The sequence below is a fragment of the Drosophila rhopaloa genome, unplaced genomic scaffold (genome assembly GCF_018152115.1).
Source record: "Drosophila rhopaloa isolate 14029-0021.01 unplaced genomic scaffold, ASM1815211v1 contig_2, whole genome shotgun sequence".
Classification (NCBI taxonomy): Eukaryota; Metazoa; Arthropoda; class Insecta; order Diptera; family Drosophilidae; genus Drosophila; species Drosophila rhopaloa.
The window spans coordinates 7,878,329-7,904,385 of record NW_025335083.1 but is presented as its reverse complement, the minus strand read 5'-3'; the positions used below and the strand labels follow the sequence as shown (position 1 = coordinate 7,904,385).

General features: G+C 39.8%; 2 protein-coding genes across 4 annotated transcripts; both read right to left on the bottom strand.

Moving 5' to 3' along the window:
- Window positions 1-181: 181 nt before the first annotated feature.
- On the bottom strand, window positions 182-25,976 carry LOC108052393 (ATP-binding cassette sub-family C member Sur). 3 transcript variants are annotated; one of them, XM_044459431.1, is made up of 23 exons: window positions 25,103-25,976; window positions 23,096-23,361; window positions 22,853-23,028; window positions 21,659-21,874; window positions 21,027-21,603; window positions 20,769-20,881; window positions 20,220-20,357; window positions 19,961-20,123; window positions 19,032-19,896; window positions 15,798-16,059; window positions 13,698-13,835; window positions 13,345-13,481; window positions 13,081-13,282; window positions 12,413-13,020; window positions 11,881-12,002; window positions 9,993-10,642; window positions 9,592-9,749; window positions 9,334-9,529; window positions 7,973-8,672; window positions 7,328-7,455; window positions 6,474-6,768; window positions 596-792; window positions 182-529 (listed from the first exon to the last, which is right to left on the bottom strand). In XM_044459431.1, exons 1-23 carry the CDS (start codon window positions 25,276-25,278, stop codon window positions 383-385), a joined length of 6,630 nt encoding a protein of 2,209 aa, XP_044315366.1. In that variant the 5' UTR covers window positions 25,279-25,976; the 3' UTR covers window positions 182-382. The 3 variants fall into 3 exon arrangements, with proteins under 3 accessions (XP_044315366.1, XP_044315367.1, XP_044315368.1); XM_044459432.1 differs by having other exon boundaries at window positions 7,976-8,672; XM_044459433.1 differs by lacking the exons at window positions 182-529; window positions 596-792; window positions 6,474-6,768; window positions 7,328-7,455; window positions 7,973-8,672 and adding an exon at window positions 8,775-8,833.
- Window positions 13,978-15,646, bottom strand: LOC108052394 (probable fumarate hydratase, mitochondrial). Its single transcript, XM_017134783.2, has 2 exons — window positions 15,405-15,646; window positions 13,978-15,349 (listed from the first exon to the last, which is right to left on the bottom strand). Exons 1-2 carry the CDS (start codon window positions 15,588-15,590, stop codon window positions 14,078-14,080), a joined length of 1,458 nt encoding a protein of 485 aa, XP_016990272.2. The 5' UTR covers window positions 15,591-15,646; the 3' UTR covers window positions 13,978-14,077.
- Window positions 25,977-26,057: the final 81 nt, after the last annotated feature.

The window sequence follows — 26,057 nt, the reverse complement described above, 5'->3', positions numbered from 1 at the left end:
ATAACTTTGCTTTTTTCGGACTCCTGTAACTCTGATTTATTTTAACAATGCAGAAAACAGGCCAAGTTTTATGTAGCTTTTCATTGTGGCAAACGTTACGAAACCCATTTACGAAACAAAAATGCATTTCTAGAGTTCATCTCAGAGTTTTACTAAACATGACTAGTAAAAAATACTTGGGGATACATGATATGAATATAAAAGCTTTGTCAAATACATTTAAGACTAATAAATATATTACAATAGTAAGCTGAAATGTTTATAGTCGTTTTCGAGAAACTGAATGAATATGTTAGGACATAAAAGTAAAAGCTTTTCGGAACACATACATTTAAGAATCACTATATGACACAGTTATCGTCAACAATGTACGAAGGAAATTCTACCATTTGCTCGCCCCTTTTTCCAGTAAGCCACGGAAAACGGAGCCCGGCAGCTGTTGGAGATCCCTGGGATTGCCATCTTCTATGATTCGCCCTTGGTCCAGCACGATTAAGCGGTCATAATCCAGAATAGTTGTCAGGCGGTGCTGTGGAGAAATATAATTGCCATATCACAGCTGCACTCGAGTGGCCGGGATTAACTGCGGACTCACGGCAATGGTAATGATGGTGCGTCCCTGGAAGGCCAGATCCGCCGCCTTGAGGAGTGCACTCTCCGTGCTGCTGTCCAGGACACTTGTTGCCTCGTCCAGGACCAAGCAGACGGAGCCGCGCAGTATGGCACGTGCCAGGCACAACAGCTGCCGGTGGCCAGCACTCAGGTTGACCCCTCCGTCCCATATCACCGTTTCTGAAGGACGAAACAAGGATAATAGAGTATAAATTACTAATTGTAGAGCGGTTGGATACAGACGATAATGATTGAATAAGTTAAATGTACAGAGCGCAATTTAGAGATAATTTACTTTTAATTTTTTATCTAAAATACCAATTAAATAAATAGACAAAAACAAAAATATATGCTTTTTATTTATATACAAAAACAATTATAGGATTTGTTGTTAAATTTCATTAGGATTATATTAAGAAATGTAATAGGATTATTATAAACCAATTTATAGGCTAAATTGGTTATGTATGTAACAGAGAGTAGGCAAGCAGATCTACTAAAGGCACACTGGTTAACAGCAGCAGAAGTCGTACAGCAGAGTAACAGCAGCAGAAGTCGTACAGCAGAGTAACAGCAGCAGAAGTCGTACAGCAGAGTAACAGCAGCAGAAGTCGTACAGCACAGGAGTAGCAGAAGAAGTAGCAGCCGAACAGGACAGTAGCAGAAGAGAATCGAAGCAGCAGAACGTGTGTGAAAGAATCAGCAGAAAGCAGCAGCATTTATCCAGCAATTTAATAAAAGCCAATTATTATATTCAGTAACTGTGCACCGCGAAATAATATTAATAAACTGTACTAAATAATATCTCACATTTGGGGGCTCAACCAGTCGCGAATTGCCAGTGAAAAGTGATAAAATGCGCAATCCGCATGTCTCAGAAACAATTAGATAAAGCGAGACAACAAAACAGTTTGGTGCCACATTCCTCAAAAGCCGCCAGCAGAGGAAACGAGACAACAACCAGAAGGAAAGAGGATCAGAAAAAGAAAACGGTATCTTCAAGCAGACTACCGGTAAGGGTATTGCGCAACAGAATTATTATGACAAATGAAAAGGAACCACAAGATGAGAAAGTGGAAATATACGAGGGCCCAAGTGGATCAGGGACATGTGGAAACAATCGCCGAAACGACACAAACGTCTTAGAACAAAACACGCAGACTCTCCAAGATTTGGTTCAACTTCTCACGTTGAAAATTACCGCCGATGAAATTGACAAAAAAAATGATGCGAAGCTGGTAGTGGAAAATTTTGCCAAAATAATTCCTGAGTTCAGTGGAGAAAATATGTCTGTACAACAGTGGTTTAATAACTTCGAATTAAACGCCGACGCATATGGGCTTAACGACAAGCAGAAATACGTACAAGCTCGTGCCAAAATGACATGTACAGCCGCTCTTTTTCTCGAGTCTACAGAAGTGTACGAGTACAGTCAGCTGCGTCAACAACTTGTAACGGAATTCGAGTGCGATCGTGTATGCAGTGCCCAAATTCACAATCAGCTGTCTGTGCGAGTGAAAGCAAAAAACGAAAGCTTTCACGAATACATGCTACAGATGAAACGCATTGCTGCTCGTGGGACATTAGACACGGAGTCGGTAATTCGGTACATTGTCGACGGATTGAGGCTTAAAACGGATTACAAGTACACCTTGTATGGATGCAGTTCTTACAAGCAGCTAAAAGAGAAATACGAAATCTACGAACGAACGCGTCAGATCGATGATAATGTGATGGTGAAGAAGAAAGAATCACAGCAGCTCGCAATGAAGCCCGAGCACAACAGCTATGTGAGGAAACTGCACTGCTACAATTGTGGATCCCAAGAACATCTACGCAAGGATTGCCGAGCTACATTAAAGTGTTTCCGCTGCAATCAGAGTGGTCACATGTCGAAAGATTGCCCTGGTACGGCTGCCGTAAACGTAGCATACGAGGAAAAACGCCTTAAGTCTCTGAAAATCAACAATGTGCAAGTCAAGGGGCTCATAGACACAGGTGCAGATGTTACCCTATTAAAAATGTCCGTGTTTGAGAAAATGGGTAGCGCGCTCTTGCAGCCAAGCTCTACAACTTTAAGAGGACTTGGAAACAATATCACACGCTCCGCTGGTCAATTTATGGCAGAAGTGGAGATCGACGGTATGTGTCTGGCACACAAGCTTCTTGTGGTGGCCAATCATGCCATCGGATGCGATTTGCTGCTGGGATATGACTTTATATCCAAATTCACAATGAGGTCGACGCCGGAAGGATATCAGTTTTCTCCTCTGAATGAGGAGGAAACTGTGAACACGAATCAGTTAAGTATCTACAATGTGGTTAAAGAAAATACTGATATTGATGTCCCCTCACAGTACAGAGATACCGTCCAATCTATGATTGAAGAATTTTCCGAAAAGAAGCAGACTGCTGTGTGCCCGATCACGCTGAAAATTTTACCAGATGAGAACATAACACCGTTTCGACATGCTCCAAGCCGTGTGGCTATTAGCGAAGCTGATGTAGTCAAGCTGCAGATTGATATATGGCTGAACGCTGGAATAATACGGCGCTCATCCTCAAATTTCGCCAGCCGCACAGTAATCGTCAAGAAAAAAGATGGGAGCAACAGGGTCTGCGTGGACTATCGCCAGTTGAACAAGATGGTGCTAAAAGATTGCTTCCCCGTTCCAATCGTTGAAGATGTGCTTGAAAAACTGGAAAATGCAAAAATTTTCACCATAATGGACTTGGAAAATGGTTTCTTTCACGTTCCAGTCGAAGAAAGCAGCAAGAAGTATACAGCGTTCATAACGAAGGAGGGCCTTTTTGAATTCAATCGAGCTCCTTTCGGTTTTTGCAATTCGCCAGCAGTCTTCATCCGCTTCATTGGTCATGTGTTGCAAAACCTCATAAATGAAAACATTCTGGATCTTTACATGGACGACATTATTATACACGCCGAAACTGCCGAAGAATGCCTGGAAAAGCTAAAGAAGGTCTTAGATGTAGCAGCTGAATACGGGCTGAAGATGAAGTGGAAAAAATGTCGATTCCTGCAGTCCTCAATAACATTTTTGGGACATCAAGTTGGAGGAGGAGAAATTAAGCCAGGACCGGAGAAAACCAAAGCCATTAGAAAGTTTCCAATACCGCAAAACATCAGGGCGGTGCAGTCGTTTTTGGGATTAACTGGGTTTTTCCGCAAGTTTATAAAAAACTATTCACTGATCGCAAAACCACTAACGAATTTGCTGCGAAAAGACGTTAAATTTAAAATGGGTCTGGAAGAACAACAGGCGGTCGCCATATTAAAGGAAGCATTGGTGAGCGAGCCGGTGCTAAGACTCTACCGCAGGAATGCAAAAACTGAGATACACACCGACGCGTCGAAGGATGGGTTCGCAGCTACGTTGTTACAGTGGCATGAAGGACAATTGCATCCGGTCTTATTCTGGAGCAAGAAAACCTCGGAGTCTGAAGCACGCCAGCATAGCTATATACAAGAAGCCAAAGCTGTTTTTCTCGCATGCAAAAAATTCCGTCAGTACATACTCGGCACCAACTTCAAGCTTGTAACTGATTGCGCCGCTTTTAAGCAAACGTTAAGCAAGAAGGACGTTCCGCGAGAGGTAGCCCAATGGGTACTGTACCTGCAGGACTACAGTTTCGAGGTGGAACACAGACCAGGAGAGCGGCTGAAGTACGTGGATTGCCTGAGTCGATACCCAATTGATGTCATGATGGTATCGTCGGAAGTCACAGCAAGAATCAAGAAAGCCCAGCAGGAGGATACGATGATTAAAGCAGTCTCCGAAATCCTGAAAAGTAAACCATATGACAACTTTAAATTAAAGGCTGGTCTGGTGTACAAGGTTGTGCAGGGAACGGATCGGTTAGCAATACCGAAATCGCTGGAGAGAGAGATAATAACAGAGGCACACAATGCAGGCCACTTTGCCGTACAAAAGACAATGCATGCCATACAGCAGAGTTATTGGATCCCACATCTAGAAGGGAAGGTACAGCAGATCCTAGGAAACTGTATGAAATGTATAATCTACAACAAAAAGTTAGGCAAAAAGATGGATTTTTGCATCAAATCGACAAAGGATCAGAGCCGCTTCATACTATACACGTAGACCATCTGGGACCAATGGATGCTACTTCAAAGCACTACAAGTACATCTACGCGATGGTTGACAGCTTTAGCAAGTTCGTATGGATGTATCCCACCAAAACAACAGGTGCAGACGAAGTCCTCAAGAAGTTACGGGAATGGTCGGACATCTTTGGTAATCCAGCTCGTATAGTAAGCGATCGCGGAGCAGCATTTACGTCGTCTAGCTTTGAGGAATTTGTGAAGGAAGAAAACATCGAACACGTTTGGAGCACCACAGGAGTTCCAAGAGGCAATGGACAAATAGAACGTGTAAACCGATCCATCCTGAGCATTATTTCAAAGTTGTCGTCGGAGGAACCTGGAAGATGGTACAAGTTTGTACCTCGAGTTCAGATGGCTATCAATGGCACAGTTCATGAATCTACAAAGCGTTCTCCATTTGAGCTGCTGATCGGGATAAAAATGCGTTGTAGACCAGATAGCGATATACTTCAACTACTAGAAAAGGAGATGGTTGATAACTTTGATGACGAAAGAAAGAAAATGCGACAAGAAGCAAAAGATAATATTCGGGAGGCCCAGACAAAATATAAGGAGCAATTTGATAAAAAGCGAAAATGCGAGTACGGATACAAAGTTGGAGATCTCGTCGCCATCCGTAGAACGCAATTCGTAGCTGGGAGAAAGATGGCTAGCGAATTCATAGGTCCATACGAAATAACAAAAGTGAAACGAGGCGGACGTTATAATGTACGAAAAGCAGCAGACGTCGAGGGACCCAAAAATACGAGCACGAGCAATGATAACATGAAATTATGGAGTTTTTCTGTACACAACGAGGAGGCATGGTCATCAGGGACTGATGACTAATCAGGATGACCGAATGTAACAGAGAGTAGGCAAGCAGATCTACTAAAGGCACACTGGTTAACAGCAGCAGAAGTCGTACAGCAGAGTAACAGCAGCAGAAGTCGTACAGCAGAGTAACAGCAGCAGAAGTCGTACAGCAGAGTAACAGCAGCAGAAGTCGTACAGCACAGGAGTAGCAGAAGAAGTAGCAGCCGAACAGGACAGTAGCAGAAGAGAATCGAAGCAGCAGAACGTGTGTGAAAGAATCAGCAGAAAGCAGCAGCATTTATCCAGCAATTTAATAAAAGCCAATTATTATATTCAGTAACTGTGCACCGCGAAATAATATTAATAAACTGTACTAAATAATATCTCACATGTATATGAAAACCCTAAATAAAAGTTCAAATTACATTAAAAAGATTTAAATATAATTATTGAAAATTTAATTTTTAAATGTGGGGAGCTATTCAAAAGTAATTGGGCTTAATTTTTTGACTATTGCCGTTTAACTATTCGGCAAAGCCATTCGGAGGGTCTCAAAAGCGCAAGCTCAAATTACATTATAAGAATGTAATCTGACTTTCCTAAAACACTTTGATAACTCCTCCTAATGACTTTTCTTTGGTCTAAAAACGAAAAGTCATTGGGAGGTCTTTGTATCCGTTCACTTGACTTTATTTTAAGTATAGAAAAGAATTTCAATTTAAAAGACTAGCATTCAATTCAAAGGTAAGCCCCTAATATGCATTAACTTCCACAGCATTCGACATTTGCTGTCCAAGTTGACCTACAGACGAAAAAGCAAAATATATTAGACGGCTTACATGACTTTTTCATAAGGCAAATGCTGCTTGTGTGGTTGTTTATTCTAAACGGTGAACAAGAAAGCCAAAATCGCACTCACCCAAACCTCCAGGAAGATGCCCGTTGACAAACTCCTTCAGCTGCGCCATCTCGAGACAGTTCCACAATTGCAGGTCCGAGAAGTAACCGTGTGGATCAAGATTTTCACGTATGGTTGCATTGAACAAATGCACATCCTGGGGAATAATCGACAATCTGGTTCGCAGCTCGTCTGGTCGGATTCGTTTGATGTCCACATCGTCAATGTAGATGTGGCCTTTGGTCGTTTGCAGGACACCGAAAAGGGACAGGCCCAAGGATGATTTGCCACTGCCGGTGCGACCACAGATGCCAATCTATAAACCGATTACCAAAGGATTGAATAGTTACATTTTAACGAGTTTTCAATGTTATACAAGCTGTCGGATTTTCAAAATTAAACAAAATCAACTTGTTTTAGTTTCGGTTTTTTTAACTACCTACATCGCTTTAGGGACCAGGTGGCTCATTTTTATAAAATTAGCCCTTGCATGTGAAAAGAGCCCTTTTTTATCATCAATCAAATTTTCTGTTTACTCGTCAGCTCAACAATTAATAGTTATTAAACGCCCTTGCAAGTTTTATTTTATTACACAATTTGCGATTCAATACGGCTTTGTCCTAGTTTTTTGATTTATTATCTCATCATTTTTTAAATTTATGGTGAATATAAATTGACTACAAAAGCAGTCTTTAGTCATTCTTTTTGTATTGCATTGATGATTTAATTTTAAACTTCAATCAATATTGCTTAAATATGTAAAACGCCAGCAATTTTGCTTAGTTTGCGGAAACAACATATGTACTTTTGAGTTTAACTACTTGTATTCCAATAAAAAATTCAATCAAATTTAAATATGTACTTTTATTACTCACCCTTTGGCCAGCAGGAATTTTCAATGATAGGTTGCTGATGACATTTTGATTTTGTCCTTCGTATCGCAGACTGACATTATCGAAATTTATGTCTCCTCTTTGCGGCCAGGAAATGGGTACGCTCTGATCTGGAAGTAGAAATGGAATAAAATATATGGATTCCTTTAAAATGGATTAAAATAAAACCGCTAGAACCCTAAATATTAAAAAATAAAATTTTAAATTTGCTGTTGATTTCAAAAAACTTTGAGATCTCTAGGTAATCGAAATGAATTTTAAAACTATAAACATTTATATATGTGTGCTGCGGACTTCATTTTAATTTTGCATTATAAATTTTCATCAAAACTTTACAAAACATGCGAAAGTTGCGATTTAAGTAGACTGGAGCACCTTTTATCTTTTTGAAAATTAAAACTAAGACAATTTGCAAAGTCAATACCAGAGCACGCCTGATAGAATCTAAATCACTTTAGCTTTTATTCAAATCGGACTTTAGTTTATGGGCTCCTAATAACCTAAATGCATGCCCCAAAAGCAAGCACCAAAGTTTGTTCAAAATATTTTCGAATGCAAAAGGCCAGTGATGCGTGGTAAACGCCCCGAGTTGGTGGCCAAAAGAGCGACAAACTGACCCACACTTACAACGTTCGAGCTTCCTGGCCGGCTCATTTGGCAGGACGACCATCTCGTCCTGCGGTGGCAGTTGCTTATCTTTAATCACCGACGTCTTTGTCGTCGCCTGCTCCACCTTGTCGCCAGCTGTCGCCGTGAGGAAGTGGAAGTTTAAGTGATTGCCGTCGCCGGTTGCATTGCCTGCATTTAATTTATCAGCGTTTGCTCCAGCTTCGGCTACGGCTTCGACTTCACCATCAGCCCCATTTTCATGTCCTTCCCCTGTTCCAGCTCCAGCTCCATCTTCATCTTCATCAACATCACCGGCAGCTGTCGTTGCGCCTGGGTAAACTTTGTCACCGGCATTCGACTGGGACTGGGACGACCTATCGACTTCGCCGCTCACATCTTCATCAGACGGGTCCAAGTCCAAGTCCGGATCCTCCTCCCGTTCCTGGGTGTAGTGGGCGATGCGTTCCACGGAGCCCGCATACATCTCCATATCAGCCAAAAGTTTTACAACCCAATTAAGGTAAATCGGCACCAACAACGTGTAGTTTATGGCCAGACCCACCAGCGAGGGCGAGGGTCTCAGTTCGGAGGTGGGCTGCGACGGGCTTTTATTGACAGCATAAGTTTCGGATGCCTCGTAGTGGTTCCTGCAACTGACGCTCGCCGTTGCCAGTGCCGTCACAGTGGCCACAAAAACAATGCATCCACCCAAATAGTCCTGCAGGAGGAGAAACACATTAAAGCAAGCGGATGTACGGCGTGATTAAGATGGGGGATGAAGGGGGGCGGGTTTGTCTATGGACAGGATGCTTAAGGTCGTGTCTTCCACTGAAAGTGGTCTACTGTCGACTAATTCACTTAGCTGCCGGTTATTGGGTACTATATTAAATTAAAAAATAAATTAAACCAAAGTTTATGCAATACTGTCGTTTCGAAACAGGGAGTTTAATTGGTTTTTATATAGTCAAGGGAATTATTATTATTACTCCTTAAATATGTATATAAAGACCGGAAAAAGATATTTTAGAATAATAATAATATAAAATATATAATATAATAATATCCTTACGATATAGACTATGTGATAACTTTTATTAAAATAGATTTGATTTTTACTATTTAAACTTTTGATGATCTGAACAATCAAATATTTGGAAGGTTTATTGTTCTGTTCTAATCAATTTAAAAGTATTATTTTGAATATATTTTTCATAATCAAAGACCGAAAATGTTTCTAGATTTTAATATGTAATATCAAAGCTAAAAAGTTTATACTTTTATCATTTTAAACCTATGAACAGTTTTAAAATGATTAAAAAAAAGAATTTAATAAAAAACCCTGTAAATTAAAAACTTTTTTAGATATGTTATAAATTTACCAATGATACTCCAAGCCATCGATGGCTGGTGTTCAACAACGCATAGGCAATTGTGTTTGCCTCCAGACGTTTGAACAGGATCTCTGTAAATCGAGTTTGCTGATTAAAAGCTCGAATCGTAGTCACTCCTTGTATAGTTTCTGATAGATGCGATATTACAGGGGAATTAGTAGCATTTTCAATCCGCTGCAGTTCCCTGAAAAATTTAATTGAATAGATATTTACATATACTAAACTAGAGACAACCAAACTTCTTACCTCGCTGAACACCTGTAGAACTTTTGTATGATATAGTAGGCTCCGCAGATCGGCAGAGTGAGAACCAAAATCCAGGGAGTGATGGTGACATTTATCAGAATTGCCGACAGGCAGAGCAAAGTGAATTGCAGCAATCGTTGGCCAGTGGCTGCGATTTTCTGAGACCATAAAAGTATATAGTTATGGATTATTTAAGGCATTTTTCATTTTCCAACGCACATAGGTCACGGTCCGGAAAAATGGTGTAACAAACGCGTGCCTATCGCAGTGCAATCTTAATCAAAGTGGCAACCATCTATATCCTGCCCCAGATGTTCGTGTCACAACAAAATGTCGATGACGGAACAACGAGGGCAGATGGCTAAAAACAACGCAGGTATAACAGAAATAACAAATCTCACCTTATCAATGACGGCCATATCGTTGCTGAAACGATTCACAATACGTCCGAGCGGGGTCACTTGGAAAAAATGCAACGTTTTATGCAAAATCGTTTGCAGCAGCTTATCGTGCAAATTACGACGGGCATTACAGCCGGCGTATTGTCCGGCCGGTGTTGAAACCAGGGCCATTATAATGCAAACACACGAAATTGCGGCATACATGCGAAAATAGTACGTGACTTCGTGGCCCTCCTCCGGGCCATTCTGCGGTGGTCCTTCGTCCTGGTACTGATTCATGTCCTTCATGTCCTTCATGCCCTGCCCATGCACATCGCTCCACTGCTGCAGCCAAACGTCCGTGTAGACACGCAAACACTGCCAAATTAGTGCTGTGATAAAAAAGACGGTGATTATGGGCAGGCCGGCGGCGCGTATGTACATTAGGTATATGTCGTCCGATATTTTTCCATATTTGCGTTCGGTATCAATCGCTATCCTGGCCACCGGCATCGATTCCTGGCCGGATTCACCTGCCGCAGCCAGCACGTGTCCTTCACTGCGTTCCTGGGTGGCCGAGGATGTCACGTTTGCCCCCGATTCTTTCTCGGATGCTGATTCGCAATTGTCAGCGCAATTTATTGTGATTTCCTTCGAGTCAATATTTACACCTGTTTTTCGTGGGTGAAAGGAAACAAGGGGTCACATGTGTTTAATAAACCTCAAGGGGTTTATGTGTTAGTTAAAGGTCAAAAGTTAACAAGATAAGCGTGTATACGAGCAAGTTTTCAGAATTTCAGTTAAATAATAGCGATTAAAAAGTTATATTGGCCATACAAAGATTAATAACATTGATTAGCTAAAAAAAAGGTTAGTTCCCTAGATCTAATTGCCTTTCTAAAATCATATGCATGAATGTTAAAAGTGGTTCGATTTAAATGATATTGCAAGGCATTAACACAACTTTAAATCATTCTAAAAATGGATAAAGCTATCGGGACATTGTACAAAGTTTTAGTGTATTATTATTATGGTTAGCTTAAGATTGGTAATAGAAATGCAAAATTCCACACAAATTCCAACATGAGGAAGAGACAGTTTTAGTTCAATACCCACTACAATACCCATTTAAAAAATAATTTCAGATTTGGAAAGCAAACTGATTACCAAAGGCTTGGACTTTTGATTGGAAAAGGTAGAAAGACGGAAACATTTTCCGAAAAACGACATGAGCCCACATCAATTAAACCTTGATGCCGTTTACTTTAACAAGTTCCACAGACAAACTAATTGAAAGAAAAGTTAGCTTCCCGTCTGCGGATTTGCTTAGCGAAAGATGCCCTGGCATCGGATGGAGTGACACTTGCAGCACTGATTAAATCGAAAGTTTTCACTGCGAACCCGCTGACTTATCAGCCAAATATTGATAGATCAATGCATCAAGTTAAGCCAAAGTTTCTGCCTTGCAAACTTTTCGCGCCCTGGAACACAGTCTCTTTGACATACCGCTTGGGAGCTCAAAACTTTTAAAATCAAAGTTGATTTAAGTTTTAAGCTACACGCATGCATCCAGGAGTAAACTACGAGTAGAAGAATGAGGACCCTGAGTGTATTGGCATAGCAGCGAAAAAGGAGAAGTTTCCGTTCTCGATTATAATGCCAATATTTTGTTTCCAGTTTTCACGCCCAGCTGAATAAATTTCTGCTAATCAATATTCATTACCAAGGATTGCAGGACACAAAGGCATGAGAAACGTTCATTTTCATTAAAGTTAACACACTTAAAAATTTAAACTACAGATTTTCTTGGCAACTTTGTAGATGTTAGTTTTTGTATTAGCCTCGAAACAAATCATATTAAGCCTTCTTACATTTTGCTCCTTAATAATTAATAAATAAATAAACTTACTCTTTTTGGCCTTTTCCTCTGAAGGTGATTCCCCCTGAACAGATTTACTGTTTGGCGAAGCATCCGTCGCTAAAAGTGTGGCAGGAAAATGAACAATGGGAGGAGACTCCTCAGAGATGCTCCTGCGAGTAATAGAAAATATGTAGTGTAAATATAATAAAGAGTTTTAGTATTTTAGAATAGGAGTTTCCATTCCCAATATGATGAGTATAGCTTTTAAGTTCTAGATATCCAGGTTTTTAAATGAACATGACTGTTGATCCTGATCAAATATTATATGGCAATACAATATACTATATATAATTGAGTAATTGGATATAGATGTTAACAAACTTTTTAAACTTTTCAAGTTATTAAAAATTAATTTTAAACAGTCAATAAGAAAATGTCTTTAGCGTTAAAAGCATTCCTAAGACATATAATTTCCTTTCAAGCATTAGTAATTTTTTAAATTGTATCCTATCTTATAATTTGTATATTGAGGATAAAATGTAATACTTTAGAAACAATGGTCTGATAATTCCTTACTCACAGAATTGAGTTGGTGGCGCTGAGGGGGTGATGGTGGCACTTCGGTTTATTGGAACGCCGCATGGACATTCGTCGCAGGAACTGCTGAAAACTGCCTCGAACGTGGTCATCCAAAGGACCTTCCGAGCTAGTATTGGTCTTCATTGGCGCCTCCGACTGATTGGTGTCTGGACAGGCCACCTCCATGGCTGGTGGTGAGGAAGCATTCCGAGAGAGAGGCTGATGGGGCACGCTCTGTGGCGGCTGCCAGGATTGCACTCGAGGCTCTGGCTGTGCCGTGGCCAAGTCGCTGCCATCCACACTGCTCTCCGCATAGCTACTGCAGCTGGTGGCCAGGGCACTGCGGTTCAGGAGGTCTCCGCTGGTGGAACTCGAGCCGGAAGTGGCCGTCAGGGTGCTCAGACCACTCAATCGATGCCAGGAGTTGGTCGTCCGACTTCCACGACGACTTAGGGTATGCCGGCGACGAGGTCGCATGATCACATCATCTCCCTGACACTCGTCAATCGGAAGAGGAACATCGTACATCAGATGCCGCGAGCCATAAATGCTGGAACGTTTGCGCTGTAGATTAAATCCACCACAAGATCCATTGCCAATGGTATATGACTAAGGAATAACGCATACAAATTATTAAACTATATGATTTCTGGTAATCCAATCACTTACCACCGACACTCGGTCATCCTCCTCGTCCTCCTCCAACACATGTGGTTGCATATTAGCCACCGATATACAACCACTGCCATCAATCGCATCTGCATTGCATCCGGCATTTGAATCCATTGTCACCGAAATCGAGCGCTGCAATCCCAACTTGCTCACATTCTTCAGTAATTTCCAGCGTTCCCCAGCCGTTCTTTCACCTGGACTGAATTATTTATAACATTGTATAATTAAGAAGTCGCATTGACTCACAAGTAAAATTCTTACTTTTGTGAAATATTATCTTTTTTGGCCTTCGCCGCTGCAATAATCGAGTTCCATTTGGAAGTAATACTCGGATGCATCAGTTCAATATCCGCGTAACTTCCACACGCTTCAACACGACCATCTTTTATGGCAATCAACTACAAATTTAATCAACGATATATATAGAAAAACTTATAATTAAAATTTCAATAAATGTGCAATTTAATTTTTTAGAAACAAGCTAAAAATTAAATTGACAATGATTCTATAGACTATAGAATGTTTACTATAGTTGTTTTTACATATTCCATGTAACGTGCTCAAAGCAGGTATTTCCAGATGATTGATTAGGTATTATCGACTAAAATACTTACGTATTCAGCTTCCTTTATGCGTTGTAATTGTTGTGTCACAAGAATAAAAGTTCTGTTTGACTTTTGTAACATCTGTCGTATGCAGTGCTGAAATATATGTTCGCCTACCTCGTTATCAAGCGAAGCTAAGGGATCGTCCTAGAAAAATTAAAAATAGATTTATATCTTGAAAGCAATTTTATTAAATTTCTATATTTAAAAAAAAAACTTCCCACACATGGTACTTTTCACTATCTATATCATCCAAAGTCTAAAGAAGTTTAAGATTATTTTATTACTGGAAACCAATGTTGAATTTAAAAATAAATTAACCGACATGACCATATGCACAATTCTGGATAGTGTCCCAAAAATGAGTTAGCTAATTTTGTGTATCTTGTTTAGTTATGTGGTCCCAACATCTTGCTGGGCTGCACCCACTGCTGAAAGTCCTCCACTGCGATGCCCGCATTAATGGCCTCCTCCATCAATGTGGTTTTGTTCAGGTGCGCTGCCTTGGCGATCGCAGCAGACCGCTCGTATCCGATATGGGGACTCAAGGCGGTGACCAGCATCAGTGAGTCCTTCATGATGCTCTCAATCTTGCTCTTATTCGGTTCGATGCCCTCCAGGCAATTGGTGCAAAAGGACTTCATGCCATCGCCTAGCAGGGTTATCGAGCGCAGGACATTCGAGGCGATCATCGGCAGGAAGGTGTTGAGTTGAAAGTGGCCACTGGAACCGCCCACCGAAACAGCCACATGATTCCCCATCACCTGGGCACAGATCATGGTCATCGCCTCGCACTGTGTGGGATTCACTTTGCCGGGCATGCTCAAATCACCTGGTTCGTGCTCCGGCAGACTCAATTCCCCGAAACCAGAACGCGGACCCGATCCCAGGAATCGGATGTCGTTGGCTATCTTCATCACACTCGCCGCTATGGTGTTGAGCTCTCCATGCAACTCGACCAGCGAATCGCAGGCGGACATGGACTCGAAAAAGTTTGGGGACTCCGAAAAGGGAAGGAATGTTAGCTCGGCGATCCGCTTGATGCACTGCTCGGAAAAACCCTTCGTGGTGTTCACTTTCGTTCCCACAATGGAGCCACCCATGGGCAGCTGGTACAACCGGCTGAGGGCCGAGTCCAATCGAGTCCTTCCGTTCACCAGCTGGTGATGATAACCACTGAATTCCTGACCCAGCGACAGAGGCACTGCGTCCATCAGATTGGTTCTGCCGATTTTGACCACATCCATCCAATCGCTCGACTTCTTGCCCAGCAGGTCAATGAATGTCCTCAGGCTAGGATACATCTTCTCCTGCAGCTGCATGGCCACGGCGATTCTAACCGCTGTGGAGAAGGTGTCATGGGAGCTCTGCGACAGGTTCACATGCTCATTTGGGTCCACCGGATCCTTGGTGCCCATCTGACCCCCCAGGATCTCGATGGCCCGATTGCTGATCACCTCGTTTACATTCATGTTGGTGTGCTCCCCGCATCCATCCTGCCAGATGACCAACGGAAAATGCTCTTCGTCGTAGAGTTTTCCGGATATGATGTCATCGCAGGCCTTGGAAATGGCATCGCACAAATACTCATCCAGTCCGTTGATTTTATTCGTCTCCGCAGCGGCTTTCTTCACAATTCCCATGGCTTTAATAAGGGGTCGCTGTGAGTTTAGGCACGATAAAGATCTACATTTCTAAAGTTATTAGTTTCCATACAGGCATGCGTTCCTCCACTCCCCCAATTGGAAATTTCATCAGGGATCGCATTGTCTGGGGACCGTACATTCGGTCGAGGGGAATGTGCATCGGACCCATCGAATCATATTCAACTCGCGTATCTGGCACTATCAACCGTGCAAGTTTGTACATCAAACTGAAGATCTCCTTTTGATCGAACGACATTTTGGAAAATTTCAAAATATGTGTAACGGTTATAGGGGACGGATTGAAAAAGCCAAAGGAACCTACACGTAATTCAAATGTCACTCAATTAAGTAGCCTTATTGATTTTTTCAGGATTTACAAACTTAGCCCAAACCATTCCAATAATAATAATACATAAATAATAAATAAGCGTTATAAATCCGCAACATTTTCGAGCTGACTTACCATAATGACCACATTAGCCGATGAATATATAGCTCGAGCTATAGCTATTCGCTGCCTCTGTCCGCCAGAAATGTTTATTCCACGTTCTCCTATAATAGTAAAATCGCCCCTGGGCATTAACTCAATATCCGGCTTAAGGGCACAGGCTTCTAACACGAAATCATATCGTTTCGGTCGAAAGGACTCTCCGAAAAGTATATTCTCCCGGATGGTGTCATTCAAGAGCCAAGGCTGTTGAGAAACGTAGGAAATTGTGCAAGTTCTGGCAAAAAAGAAAATAGGGAAAAGTTAAAACAATATGTTGTCTTTTGACTTTTGTAATGCAATTAGTTTGTATTGTCAATATATAATACATATTAGGGGGTGACACAGAAATCGTTTCCACCGAATGAGATTTTAAATCTGTTAATGGGTAAATCTTAATAAAGTTGGTTAGAAAAAATTTCTGTTTTACCCCTGATTAACTCATCTCTTAAGCATATAATAATTAGGGAGCTTCTGAATTTTAATTCAACAAAATTTCGTTGAAACTTGTATAGACTCATAGATTCGTCATGAACCTCCGAATTTGCTGTGATAGATAGATAATCAACATAATTTTTCGCTATGGGTTTTAAAGCGTTTTAAATTTTTCCATAAATTTGATACAAAGTAAGTATATTTCTCATGTGCATAAAATCAGTTGCAATCCAATAAAAATATTTAAGACGCTTCATTGAGAGCATGGTATAAAAGAAGTCTTATTTAATGCGTTGCCGCTGGAATGTATAGAAGAAACATAAATTTGCAAGGCAAAAGAGAAAGAAGAACGAAGCCTTGAAGATACCGCAGAAAAAAAGGGACTCAAACTAACATAGACATTTATTACAGTAATTGAAATTATTGCACATTTGCCGGTTGCCAAGGCATGGAGTTGGCGATGGTATGAAAGGGGGAGTGGGGGGGAGGAGGGGGCAGTCGTCCTGTAGGAAGCAATAGAAGCAAATGCCACAGGATCGAATTGGTTTCGGTGCTGCAAGAGGCAAGTGCACAACCGTCCTCGTTTCCGCTCCGCGATTTCCACTAGTTAAATGCATTTGTATATGCCTTCCACGCCCCCAGAAACGCCCCCTTCTGGCAGACGGCGATGCCATTTTTATTTTATGTGCAATAAAATTAACAACGTACACAGACGTCTTGTGATAAATTACCGAATCACGTGGCGTGCATTGAAACGACTGTTAAAATATGTTGCATTACTGCGGCGGATTCGGATTGCTGCAACAATGCAAGTTTAAACTAATCCACCTGCTGGCCGAGTTTTCCATTGATTTCCATTCCGCAAAATGGTTTAATCGGGCCATCAGCCAAAAGAAATCAATATTACTATTTTATTCAAATGAACTCCTTGAATTTTGCTAGAATATATTCCGTAATAAGAAAAAAATTAGGTTCAGTTCTTCAAATGTTGTACCCAATTGCAATTAATCTACATACAAAGATAGGTGAAAATTATGCAATTTAATTTGATAAATGGGCAAACAAAGTTATCCACTATGAAATAAATATTACTATCTTATTCAAACGAACTCCTTACATTTTTCTAGAATTTATTTCGTAATAAGGATAATATTGAGATTCAGTACTCCAAATGTTATAACTAACTAACTGCAATTAAAATCAATATTAAATCATATAGTTCTATTTTTAAAATGAGCTATATTAAACCCTGTGACTATGGTAATCTGCATACAAAGATAGGTGAAAATTATGCAATTAAATTTGATAAATGGGCAAACAAAGTTATCCACTATGGGCCAAAGCAACTGCTACCGCTGTTGGCAGAACTGAAAATAAGCACATAAATAGCTGAGCAAATTTACATGAGCACCGTGTTCCGGGTTTGCTGTGTTGACAGACAAGGAAACGTGCTTAATCTTGGCCACAGGAAAATTGCCGAGGGTTTTGAGCGCTTAAAATGGGAACCTATTTTGAAACTAAAATAGGAAAACAAGCTTTTCCAAAAGAAGATGCCAAAGAGAATGACAATGGGTGCTGCCGCGCATACTAACCCTAATAATAATATCCTTTGGTCGATTTCCAAGAGATAGGATTCTGGTTCTGTCATCTAGCTTAAATGTTTCTTACATAATACAAAGTCTTAACTGGCTTACGTTAAAAAGTCTTTAAATTTACCTTATTTAAAAAAAGTATTTAAAATTAAATTTTATTATACTATAGAACAATATTATCTTGTAAACTAACTTGTCCGGCTAATTGTGAGTTTAAAACTTTTAAACTTTAAAAGTTAATGACCCATTTACAATTAAACATAATAAACTAGAAACCGAACCAATAAACCAATTTGTTCTCTTTGATTTCTTTTCGCAACTCAAGCCAACTCCAAATATTGTACATTCTTCGGGATAACATTTTTTACATTTTTAAATGCTGGAATCAGAAGGGTATGCACTAAAAAAATTAAGGTCGTCTTTCAAATTAAATCCAAAGGACTTCAAAATTTAAAATACATTGCTGCATATTTTTACCCATCTTTATAACTACTTTCAGAGCCCTAATCATTTCTGGCACCACCTAATATTACCGATTTATTAAATTTATAATTAAACTGATGCAGTGAGTAATCAATATTTATATGGTTCCCCTGTTTTTATACCCGTTACTCGTAGAGTAAAAGGGTATATTGTATTCGTGCAAAAGTATGTAACAGCTAGAAGGAAGCGTTTCCGACCCTATAAAGTATATATATTCTTGATCAGGGTCACTAGCCGAGTCGATATAGCCATGTCCGTCTGTCCGTCTGTCCGTCTGTCCGTCTGTCTGTCCGTCTGTCTGTCTGTCCGTATGAACGCTGAGATCTCGGAAACTATAAAAGCTAGAAGATTGGCATTTTGCATGCAGATTCCAGGAGTTCCTACGCAGCGCAAGTTTGTTTCAAAAAGGTGCCACGCCCCCTTTAACGCCCACAATCGCTAATATACGATTTTAAAAATTTTAATATTTCGGAAAAGTAAAAATGCAGTTTTATTGTGTTTATCAATACCTATCGAAATGTAGAAGAAATTTTTCAAATCGGACCATTCGTTAAAAAGTTATGCGTGATCAAAGTTTCTATCTCCATCTCCCTCGCACTCCCTTTACCTGAGTAACGGGTATCTGATAGTCGGGGCACCCGACTATAGCGTTCTCTCTTGTTCATATTAAGCTTTTCCGAGTTTAATGCTAACTACTCACTTGTGCCAAAACATGTTGCCCACCAGGAGCGGCATCTCCATGAGCAGGGCGGATAGAAGGGATGTCTTTCCGCTGCCATTTTTGCCCACAACGATGGTCAGCTTGCCCTTGGGCACGATGATTCCGGGAACGTGCAGCTGCACCAGTGGCATCTGACTTTGTGGCTGCCACGTGAAGAGTCCGTCGTTGATTGAGACGGCAATGTCATCGGGCATTTTCAGCAGAAGGGAATCCCGTCGCCAGCTATCCGTATTCCTGGCACGGATAACCGAGAATTCCACGGGTCTCTCCACCACGCTGCCCCGCATTTTCGGAGGTCGGATGGCCACATATGGAGTATTCCGGAGCAGTTCGCGACGCTGTTGCACCAGTTTGTTGTGCCCCAGTTCCTGGATCGTGGATAAGGCCATATCGCCAGCAGATTCCTCGCTATTTTGCAACAGGGGAGTGCAGTTAGTCGGCGGCTCTGGAGTTTGAGAGTTTTGCGCCAGCCGCTTTTCATTTAGCCTATTTTCCGCTTGAGCCGTCCGCATTGTTAGATTCGATTTCTCCTGCGTTTCATACATATCCAACGAGGCATCGCTCTTGCTCAAGATCCTGGCCATATTTCGAATGCCCTCGAATTGCTTCTGGATCTCGCTGGACTTCAGGAATCGTTCCAAGCGACGAGTCGATACCCTGGCCGCTATGATAATGGGCACTGTGATGGGAAAGATCAGCAGCGGAACTGTGAGCTGCTGGAAAAGCGCCAGGGAAGAAAACAGACGACTGGCATTCAGGTCGAACTCCTGATCCCGATGCAGCCACACATAAACTCCCAGGGTCACAAAGGTGATCAAGACGGTGGCAACATGTGTAAGTACGGCTATTTGGAGGAAAAACATACATTTTATTTTGTACTTATTAGAGTACTTATTTTCATCGCATACCCATTAGTGTAAAAAATGTTGCATCCTTGTTGAGATACTTGAGCTCCTTTTTCCGGGCCAATTGAATCTTTTTGAGAAATACCTCATCCCAGGCATTTAGTTTTATGACTTTGATGCCAACAAGTGTGTCGTGTAATTTTTTCAATCGCTCGTCGGTATATTTCTATGGAAGTAACAATAAATTGTATAACATTTTAATAGCAATACTTAACCAAACAAAATATAAGTCTTATTAATTTATTTGTAAATCATTACTTACCGCAATAACCTCAGTATTTTTTGACATTGCGTTTCCTACTACGAATTGCAGGGGCGTCATTATCACTATACATACAATGGATCCAATAACTGCACTTATTCCCAAATTTACATATAATAAATATATAACCACAGATATCTGAAATAAATAATGGAACCAGCTTTACAAATTGAGTGTGCAAGAAATCATAGAATTTTAAATTTATGGAATTTGTTATTATAGAACTTAAGGATCCATATCTCTCCAATAAAAAATGTAAATATAAAGTTCCTTCAGTCGTTTTTCTAAGAAATATTAGTTACTTACAAATAAATCTGAAAAAAGATTCAGCAATAAAACCATTTTAAGTAAAATAAAATTTATAGCCCTACGATTATGTAACATATTAAAAACATTTATATTCGCATTTCAAGTCAAGGATTTCTCAGGCAGCCAATGCTATAAATTTGGTTCGTGTTAGCGGACATCAAACGGAACCCAAATGGCACACAAGTTGCTCATAAATTGCAAAAACGATTAGCCTACCAAATGGCGAATCTGGGTACGAACCTTAAATGGAATGGCCCAGGCATAGTGGATGATCAAGAAGAATTCCATAATGTTCATGGTGTCCTCCGTCATATGGTTGGTAATACTGCCAATGTCATTCGTGGCATTTGATTCTGTAAAGTCATTGAAAAAGCTTTAACAAACTACTTAATAACAATGTAATGTGATGTTAAGTTAATCAGCAATCACATAGGAAACCAAATAAGGAGGCAAGAGGAATATACATAGATTTTTTCTATAATTCCCTGATTTACCTACCGCTTAACTTGTCCACGTGCTCTAATGTTGGCTTGGAATCATCGTTTGTGGGATTTTCATCCTTGGGGAGGGAAGTTGACTGAGTTTCGTCTGTAGTATGGCCTTCATCACACCCACCACCCGCATTTAGGAGCAAACTTTTTCTATAAATTAGACCCTGCAGGGACGTTTTAATCCTGATGCCGGTCATGTTGAGAATGTGCGTCGAGGCCTGCGACAAGGCGCCTTGTGTCATTGCGGCCAGCAGGACAATCCAGGCGATGCACCAGCCATTTGCCAAGAGATCCGACCAGGTGCTGCTGTAAATCCTCACTGTTCCGATATTGGTGCCGAAGACATCGTCGAATTCGGTGCCCACTTTGGACGAGGACAGCAGAGCTGACTCCTCCGGCGGCACTTCCGGCATCGAAGCCTGGGCATAAAGTTGCTCGACATATTCCACTATATTTTGTATGGCCAGCGGACCAATCAAGGCGAATAAATCACCGGCTAACTTCAAAATGCCGCCCAGGGCAAACATGCGCCAACTGTTCTTTATATAGCAATACCACAAGGATGGGGACGAATTTGATTTTTTCTAAAGATAAAATTTGTTAGAAGGCAAGTCTGCATTACATATTAAGTTTACCCACCTTCTTCTCAGTGTAAATATACAGGAAGTGGTCGTAGTGGGACCTAGCACTGTCCTCCAGTTTCATTTCACCCAAATCCTCCAGTTCCAGTGGTTCCTTGTAGCCCAACCAGAGCAGCGGTGTTAGCCACCAAAAACAGGACTTGGAATAAAATGTGGCCAGCGAGTGTTTGTAGCCTATTTTTTCATAGTCGTCCAAATAGTCATCGTGATAGCACTGTTTAACAGACGGAAATATACCATAAATATTACTGCATTTTCAATTAAAGTAGGTAATAATAATATGACAATTGTTAAAGCACAAAGCCCACAGTTATATCCGCTGGCCCACCATTTTGTAAATTTAAATATTCAACTCTTTATTTCCTTCTTCGCTTGTTGTCCTGGGACTTATCCTGTGGCCAAGCCACAAACTACTGCAAAAAAAAAGCATTTCCACCAAGTATAGAAGGCATTAAGCTTAAAATCTGCACTTAACCTCAATTAAAATTTAAACATGCAAATCGCATTGCGATGTTTGGCTTCCTCTGTTGGGCCAACTTGCATTCATTTGCAAAAGAATTAAATAAATACGCTTTTGTCATTGCTGTAATCGCAGGCGGTGGATTTTTCTAAGTTAAATTAATACACCTTTTGATTTATTTATTATTTAACAATGATTATTCAAATTTCTTAGTTTGCAAGCTTTATTAAATCTACAATAAATATTAGTTTAACTAGTGCGCAATTTTTATATATCTGAAAATATATAAATATTTTATTTAGTTCTTAACTTTTTTTACCCTGTTCTTTATCAGAAAATTTTAAAATACCTAATAATAGATCACTTTGCATTACATCAAATATAACAATTTTTATCTTGTTTCGAAAGGCAAAAGTATTATATTTTTTAAAAGCGTGTTTTGTTGTCTGGGAAATAAATTCAGTAAGAGCATTTTTCAATGCTTTTAAATACAAGTTTATTAATAAAATGTACCCATGTAGATATTTTCCTAAAACTTAGCTTTAAAATCTAAATTTATATTATTTAAAATAAACTTAATTTGAAAATATTTTATGTCAATCCAAACAAAGGAGCCCTTAACCGTTCAAAATTCTAAGTTGAACTGTTTAAAACTTATTCAATATTTGTTTAGCATTCTAAAAAAAGGCTTCAAGGCCTCAAACAAATTGGAAAATGTTGGCAAATGCTCACCTCCTTGTATATGGTAACCCCGTCCAGCAGTGCCAAGGCCATCATGCACAAGGCAGACATGCCCAGAAGGCACGTCTGGAGCTCCAGCAAATCCTCGCAGGACACCAACTCAGACAGTTCATTGGTGAGCAGAGCAAAAGTCAATACCTCCACGGCAGTAGTCGCATACAAAAACACTAAAATGAGGGAAGAATGAGAATGGGACAGGTGGACAAGGACCTTGCAGATCGGCAATGCCCTCACCTGTCGACCTTTTCCGCTCCACAATGCGATGATACAGCATTAGCAAAAGTGTCAGCAATGTGGAGAAAACCGCATTCCATACTTCTCCCGACCCAACTACAATCAAATAGTTTCGATCCCTGGGGCTCAACTTGAAAAGTGGGTTTAGCTGGCGAACACCGCGATGGGGCAGAAAGGTCCTGGCCAATTCCAGGCTATTCACAGCCAGCAGGAGCAGGGAAACCGCCGCACGTCCATTGTGAAACATTAGCAATGTTTTATGGCATCTGCATTTAAAGGTCGGAAATTAATGGAATGTGGAAAATTGGGTTATAATAATGTCTAGTGCACGGGGGGTCAGATCATTTCACTTGCCTTAAAGTGTTAAACCTTTCTGAATTCTTTTTTTAATACGGAATTTTAAGAGCTCAGAATTTTTCTTTAATCAGAAAACGTTCAAATAATTAATTACTAGATATTTGAGAATTATATTTAAACGTTCTAAAAGTAAGAGTTATTATTAATATTATAAATAATAAAATTCACAGAAAACTTTCAACCAGATTCGGTTGGAATTAGTATGTTAATTTTATCCAAATATGACATCCCCAATAAAATATAGAAATCTATGCCCTACGGAGCCAATCATAAATGTGTTCATGTTTCTATAATTAACTGCTGTTCCTAATGATATTGATTTCGTGTATCAGGCTTGTATATTTATTTATATGATTGCGCCCTCAACGAAAAGTGCGTTGCATATGCAATTGAGATTTACCCATTGAGAATACTTTGGCACGCGATGCGTTATTTCTCGAATCCGAAATGCTATGTTGATTATTTTTTAATTTCGCTCCGGGATGCGTATGATTCTCAGTGGTGTATGCACTTGAAATCCGGATATCAATAATTGGTTTTTAAGTGGATTTTCAAAAAGTATAAGGAAGATCACATATTTTTATCTAATTAAGTTGAAGTAGTTTCCGTTAATAGCTAACGTTTTCCTTCTGAAATAAAGACATCAAAAGTTGGTAGCTATCTTTTATCACACCCAAAAGTAATAACACAATAAATAAATTTTGGCCAACAAAAATCTAGATTCAGTTTTATATAGATTAGAATAATTTAATTTAATAATTAAAGTTTTTATATTTAATGTTTTCTGTTCGGTTAAAAATGCAACTGCCAAAAGTATTTTATGTACGTATGTACATATGTAAATAAGTGAAATGGTGTACAAAAATCATAAAAATTATCTATTTAATAAAGTTGTGATATTATCTAAGGCAATAAATGTTGTCTAAAGATTTTTCAGACCACTTAAACATAGAGCTAAAAGTCTCTAGCTCCCTCATCTTTTCTCCAGAATTCGTCTAATCAACAAACGCATGTGCTAAATTTAAACAAATGTGCTCATTTGCTTGCCTATTATATATGTATGTGCATTTGGGGGAATTATTTAAATCTATGTTTTGGCCGTAATTGTGTAAGGAGTGAACTCAACTGACATCAAGCATCTAATGAAGATGCGATAGAAAAACGCCAAAGGAGCTAATCAAACACACATTACATCTGACCTTATTTCAGTTCATGCCTTTGCACAATTAAAAAAAAACACTAGCTCATCGCTAACTCATTGTAAACAACACAAAACAAATAAAACAAAGCAAAAACACTTTAATTTTAGTTAAAAAGCGTTCTATGCTGTATTTCTCTGAAAACCGTGGGATAAATGGCAATCGCAACAAACAGAATGCTACTTTAAAATAAGTATTTTAGGGGGTTCACTAACCTTTAAAAAGTAATAAAGGTTCAACACGTTTTAACTTCCCAAAAATGATTTTTTATTTTTACATTTTTATTTTATGTATATATTTAAAAATGCCTTTTTATAAAATTTAATAAACTGCAGAACTTAATATTATCATATAATCCATCACTTGTATTCAATTTGTTTAAATTAAGCAACTGTTTTAACAAAAACTAGAATGGTCTTTTATCAACAATGCATCTCTAAATGAAACTCACTTTTTATATCTTTTCCACACAAAGATCCATCCTAAAAGTAGCAGAAAAATGCTGAAACACGCAAAAACACGCCTCACACGGTCAATGCCACAAACATCTGTATTTAAATTATCATAAATAGAGCGTACATGCCCATTCAAATGATCACAGTGTATTATATTGAACAACTGCTTCATAATGGCCAATAAAACAGAAACTTATGGCCAGAATTTAATGATGTTTGCTAACGTTTGCACTGGCGCCGAGTTTTCAACTCAGCAAAGATTTCACTTTTGTGATTTCATTTCGAAATATTTTCATCCCGTTGCGCATATTCTTTTGGGCTTCTTTGTATCGCTCACAATTAATTTCCAATCTATAGGCATTCACTTTCAAACTTTCGCGTACAACAGGTTGAACAGCAAATACAGAAACGCTCAATATAAACAAACTATTTCGCAATCGGGAATATGCACTGCGATTACTGCTGGCGCAATATGTGCTATACGCGATGGATCCAAAATTAATTTCGTTTCAAACTGAGAGCCCGTTGCGTCCCCAGTTGCCATTCAATTATTATTCTTTTAAGTAATTTTTGTATAAACAAAATAGCAGCGAGAGATATGTGTGGCGCACGTTTACCGCGATAAAGAAAACTTCGAGAGAAGAAAAGGCCAACCGTCTGCAACCGAGCGTGGCGGCTCACTAAGCAGACTCTCGCACGCCGGAAAAATCACGAAGACCCAGCCGCCCGAACTTGTGAAGATATGGACGGCACAGATCTGGGGGATCGCGCACGTGCGCGATGGGGAAAAGCTCTTCCCACATCAAGCAACTTGGTGGGATGGTGCGTACTGATATCAGCGGCCTATTGAAACCGATTAAAGATCCGATTCGAATACAACAGTTAAAAGTGAAAACTCGATTATTATTATTATTATTTTCATTTTCGTGATCTTTAATGTCACATTGAAAC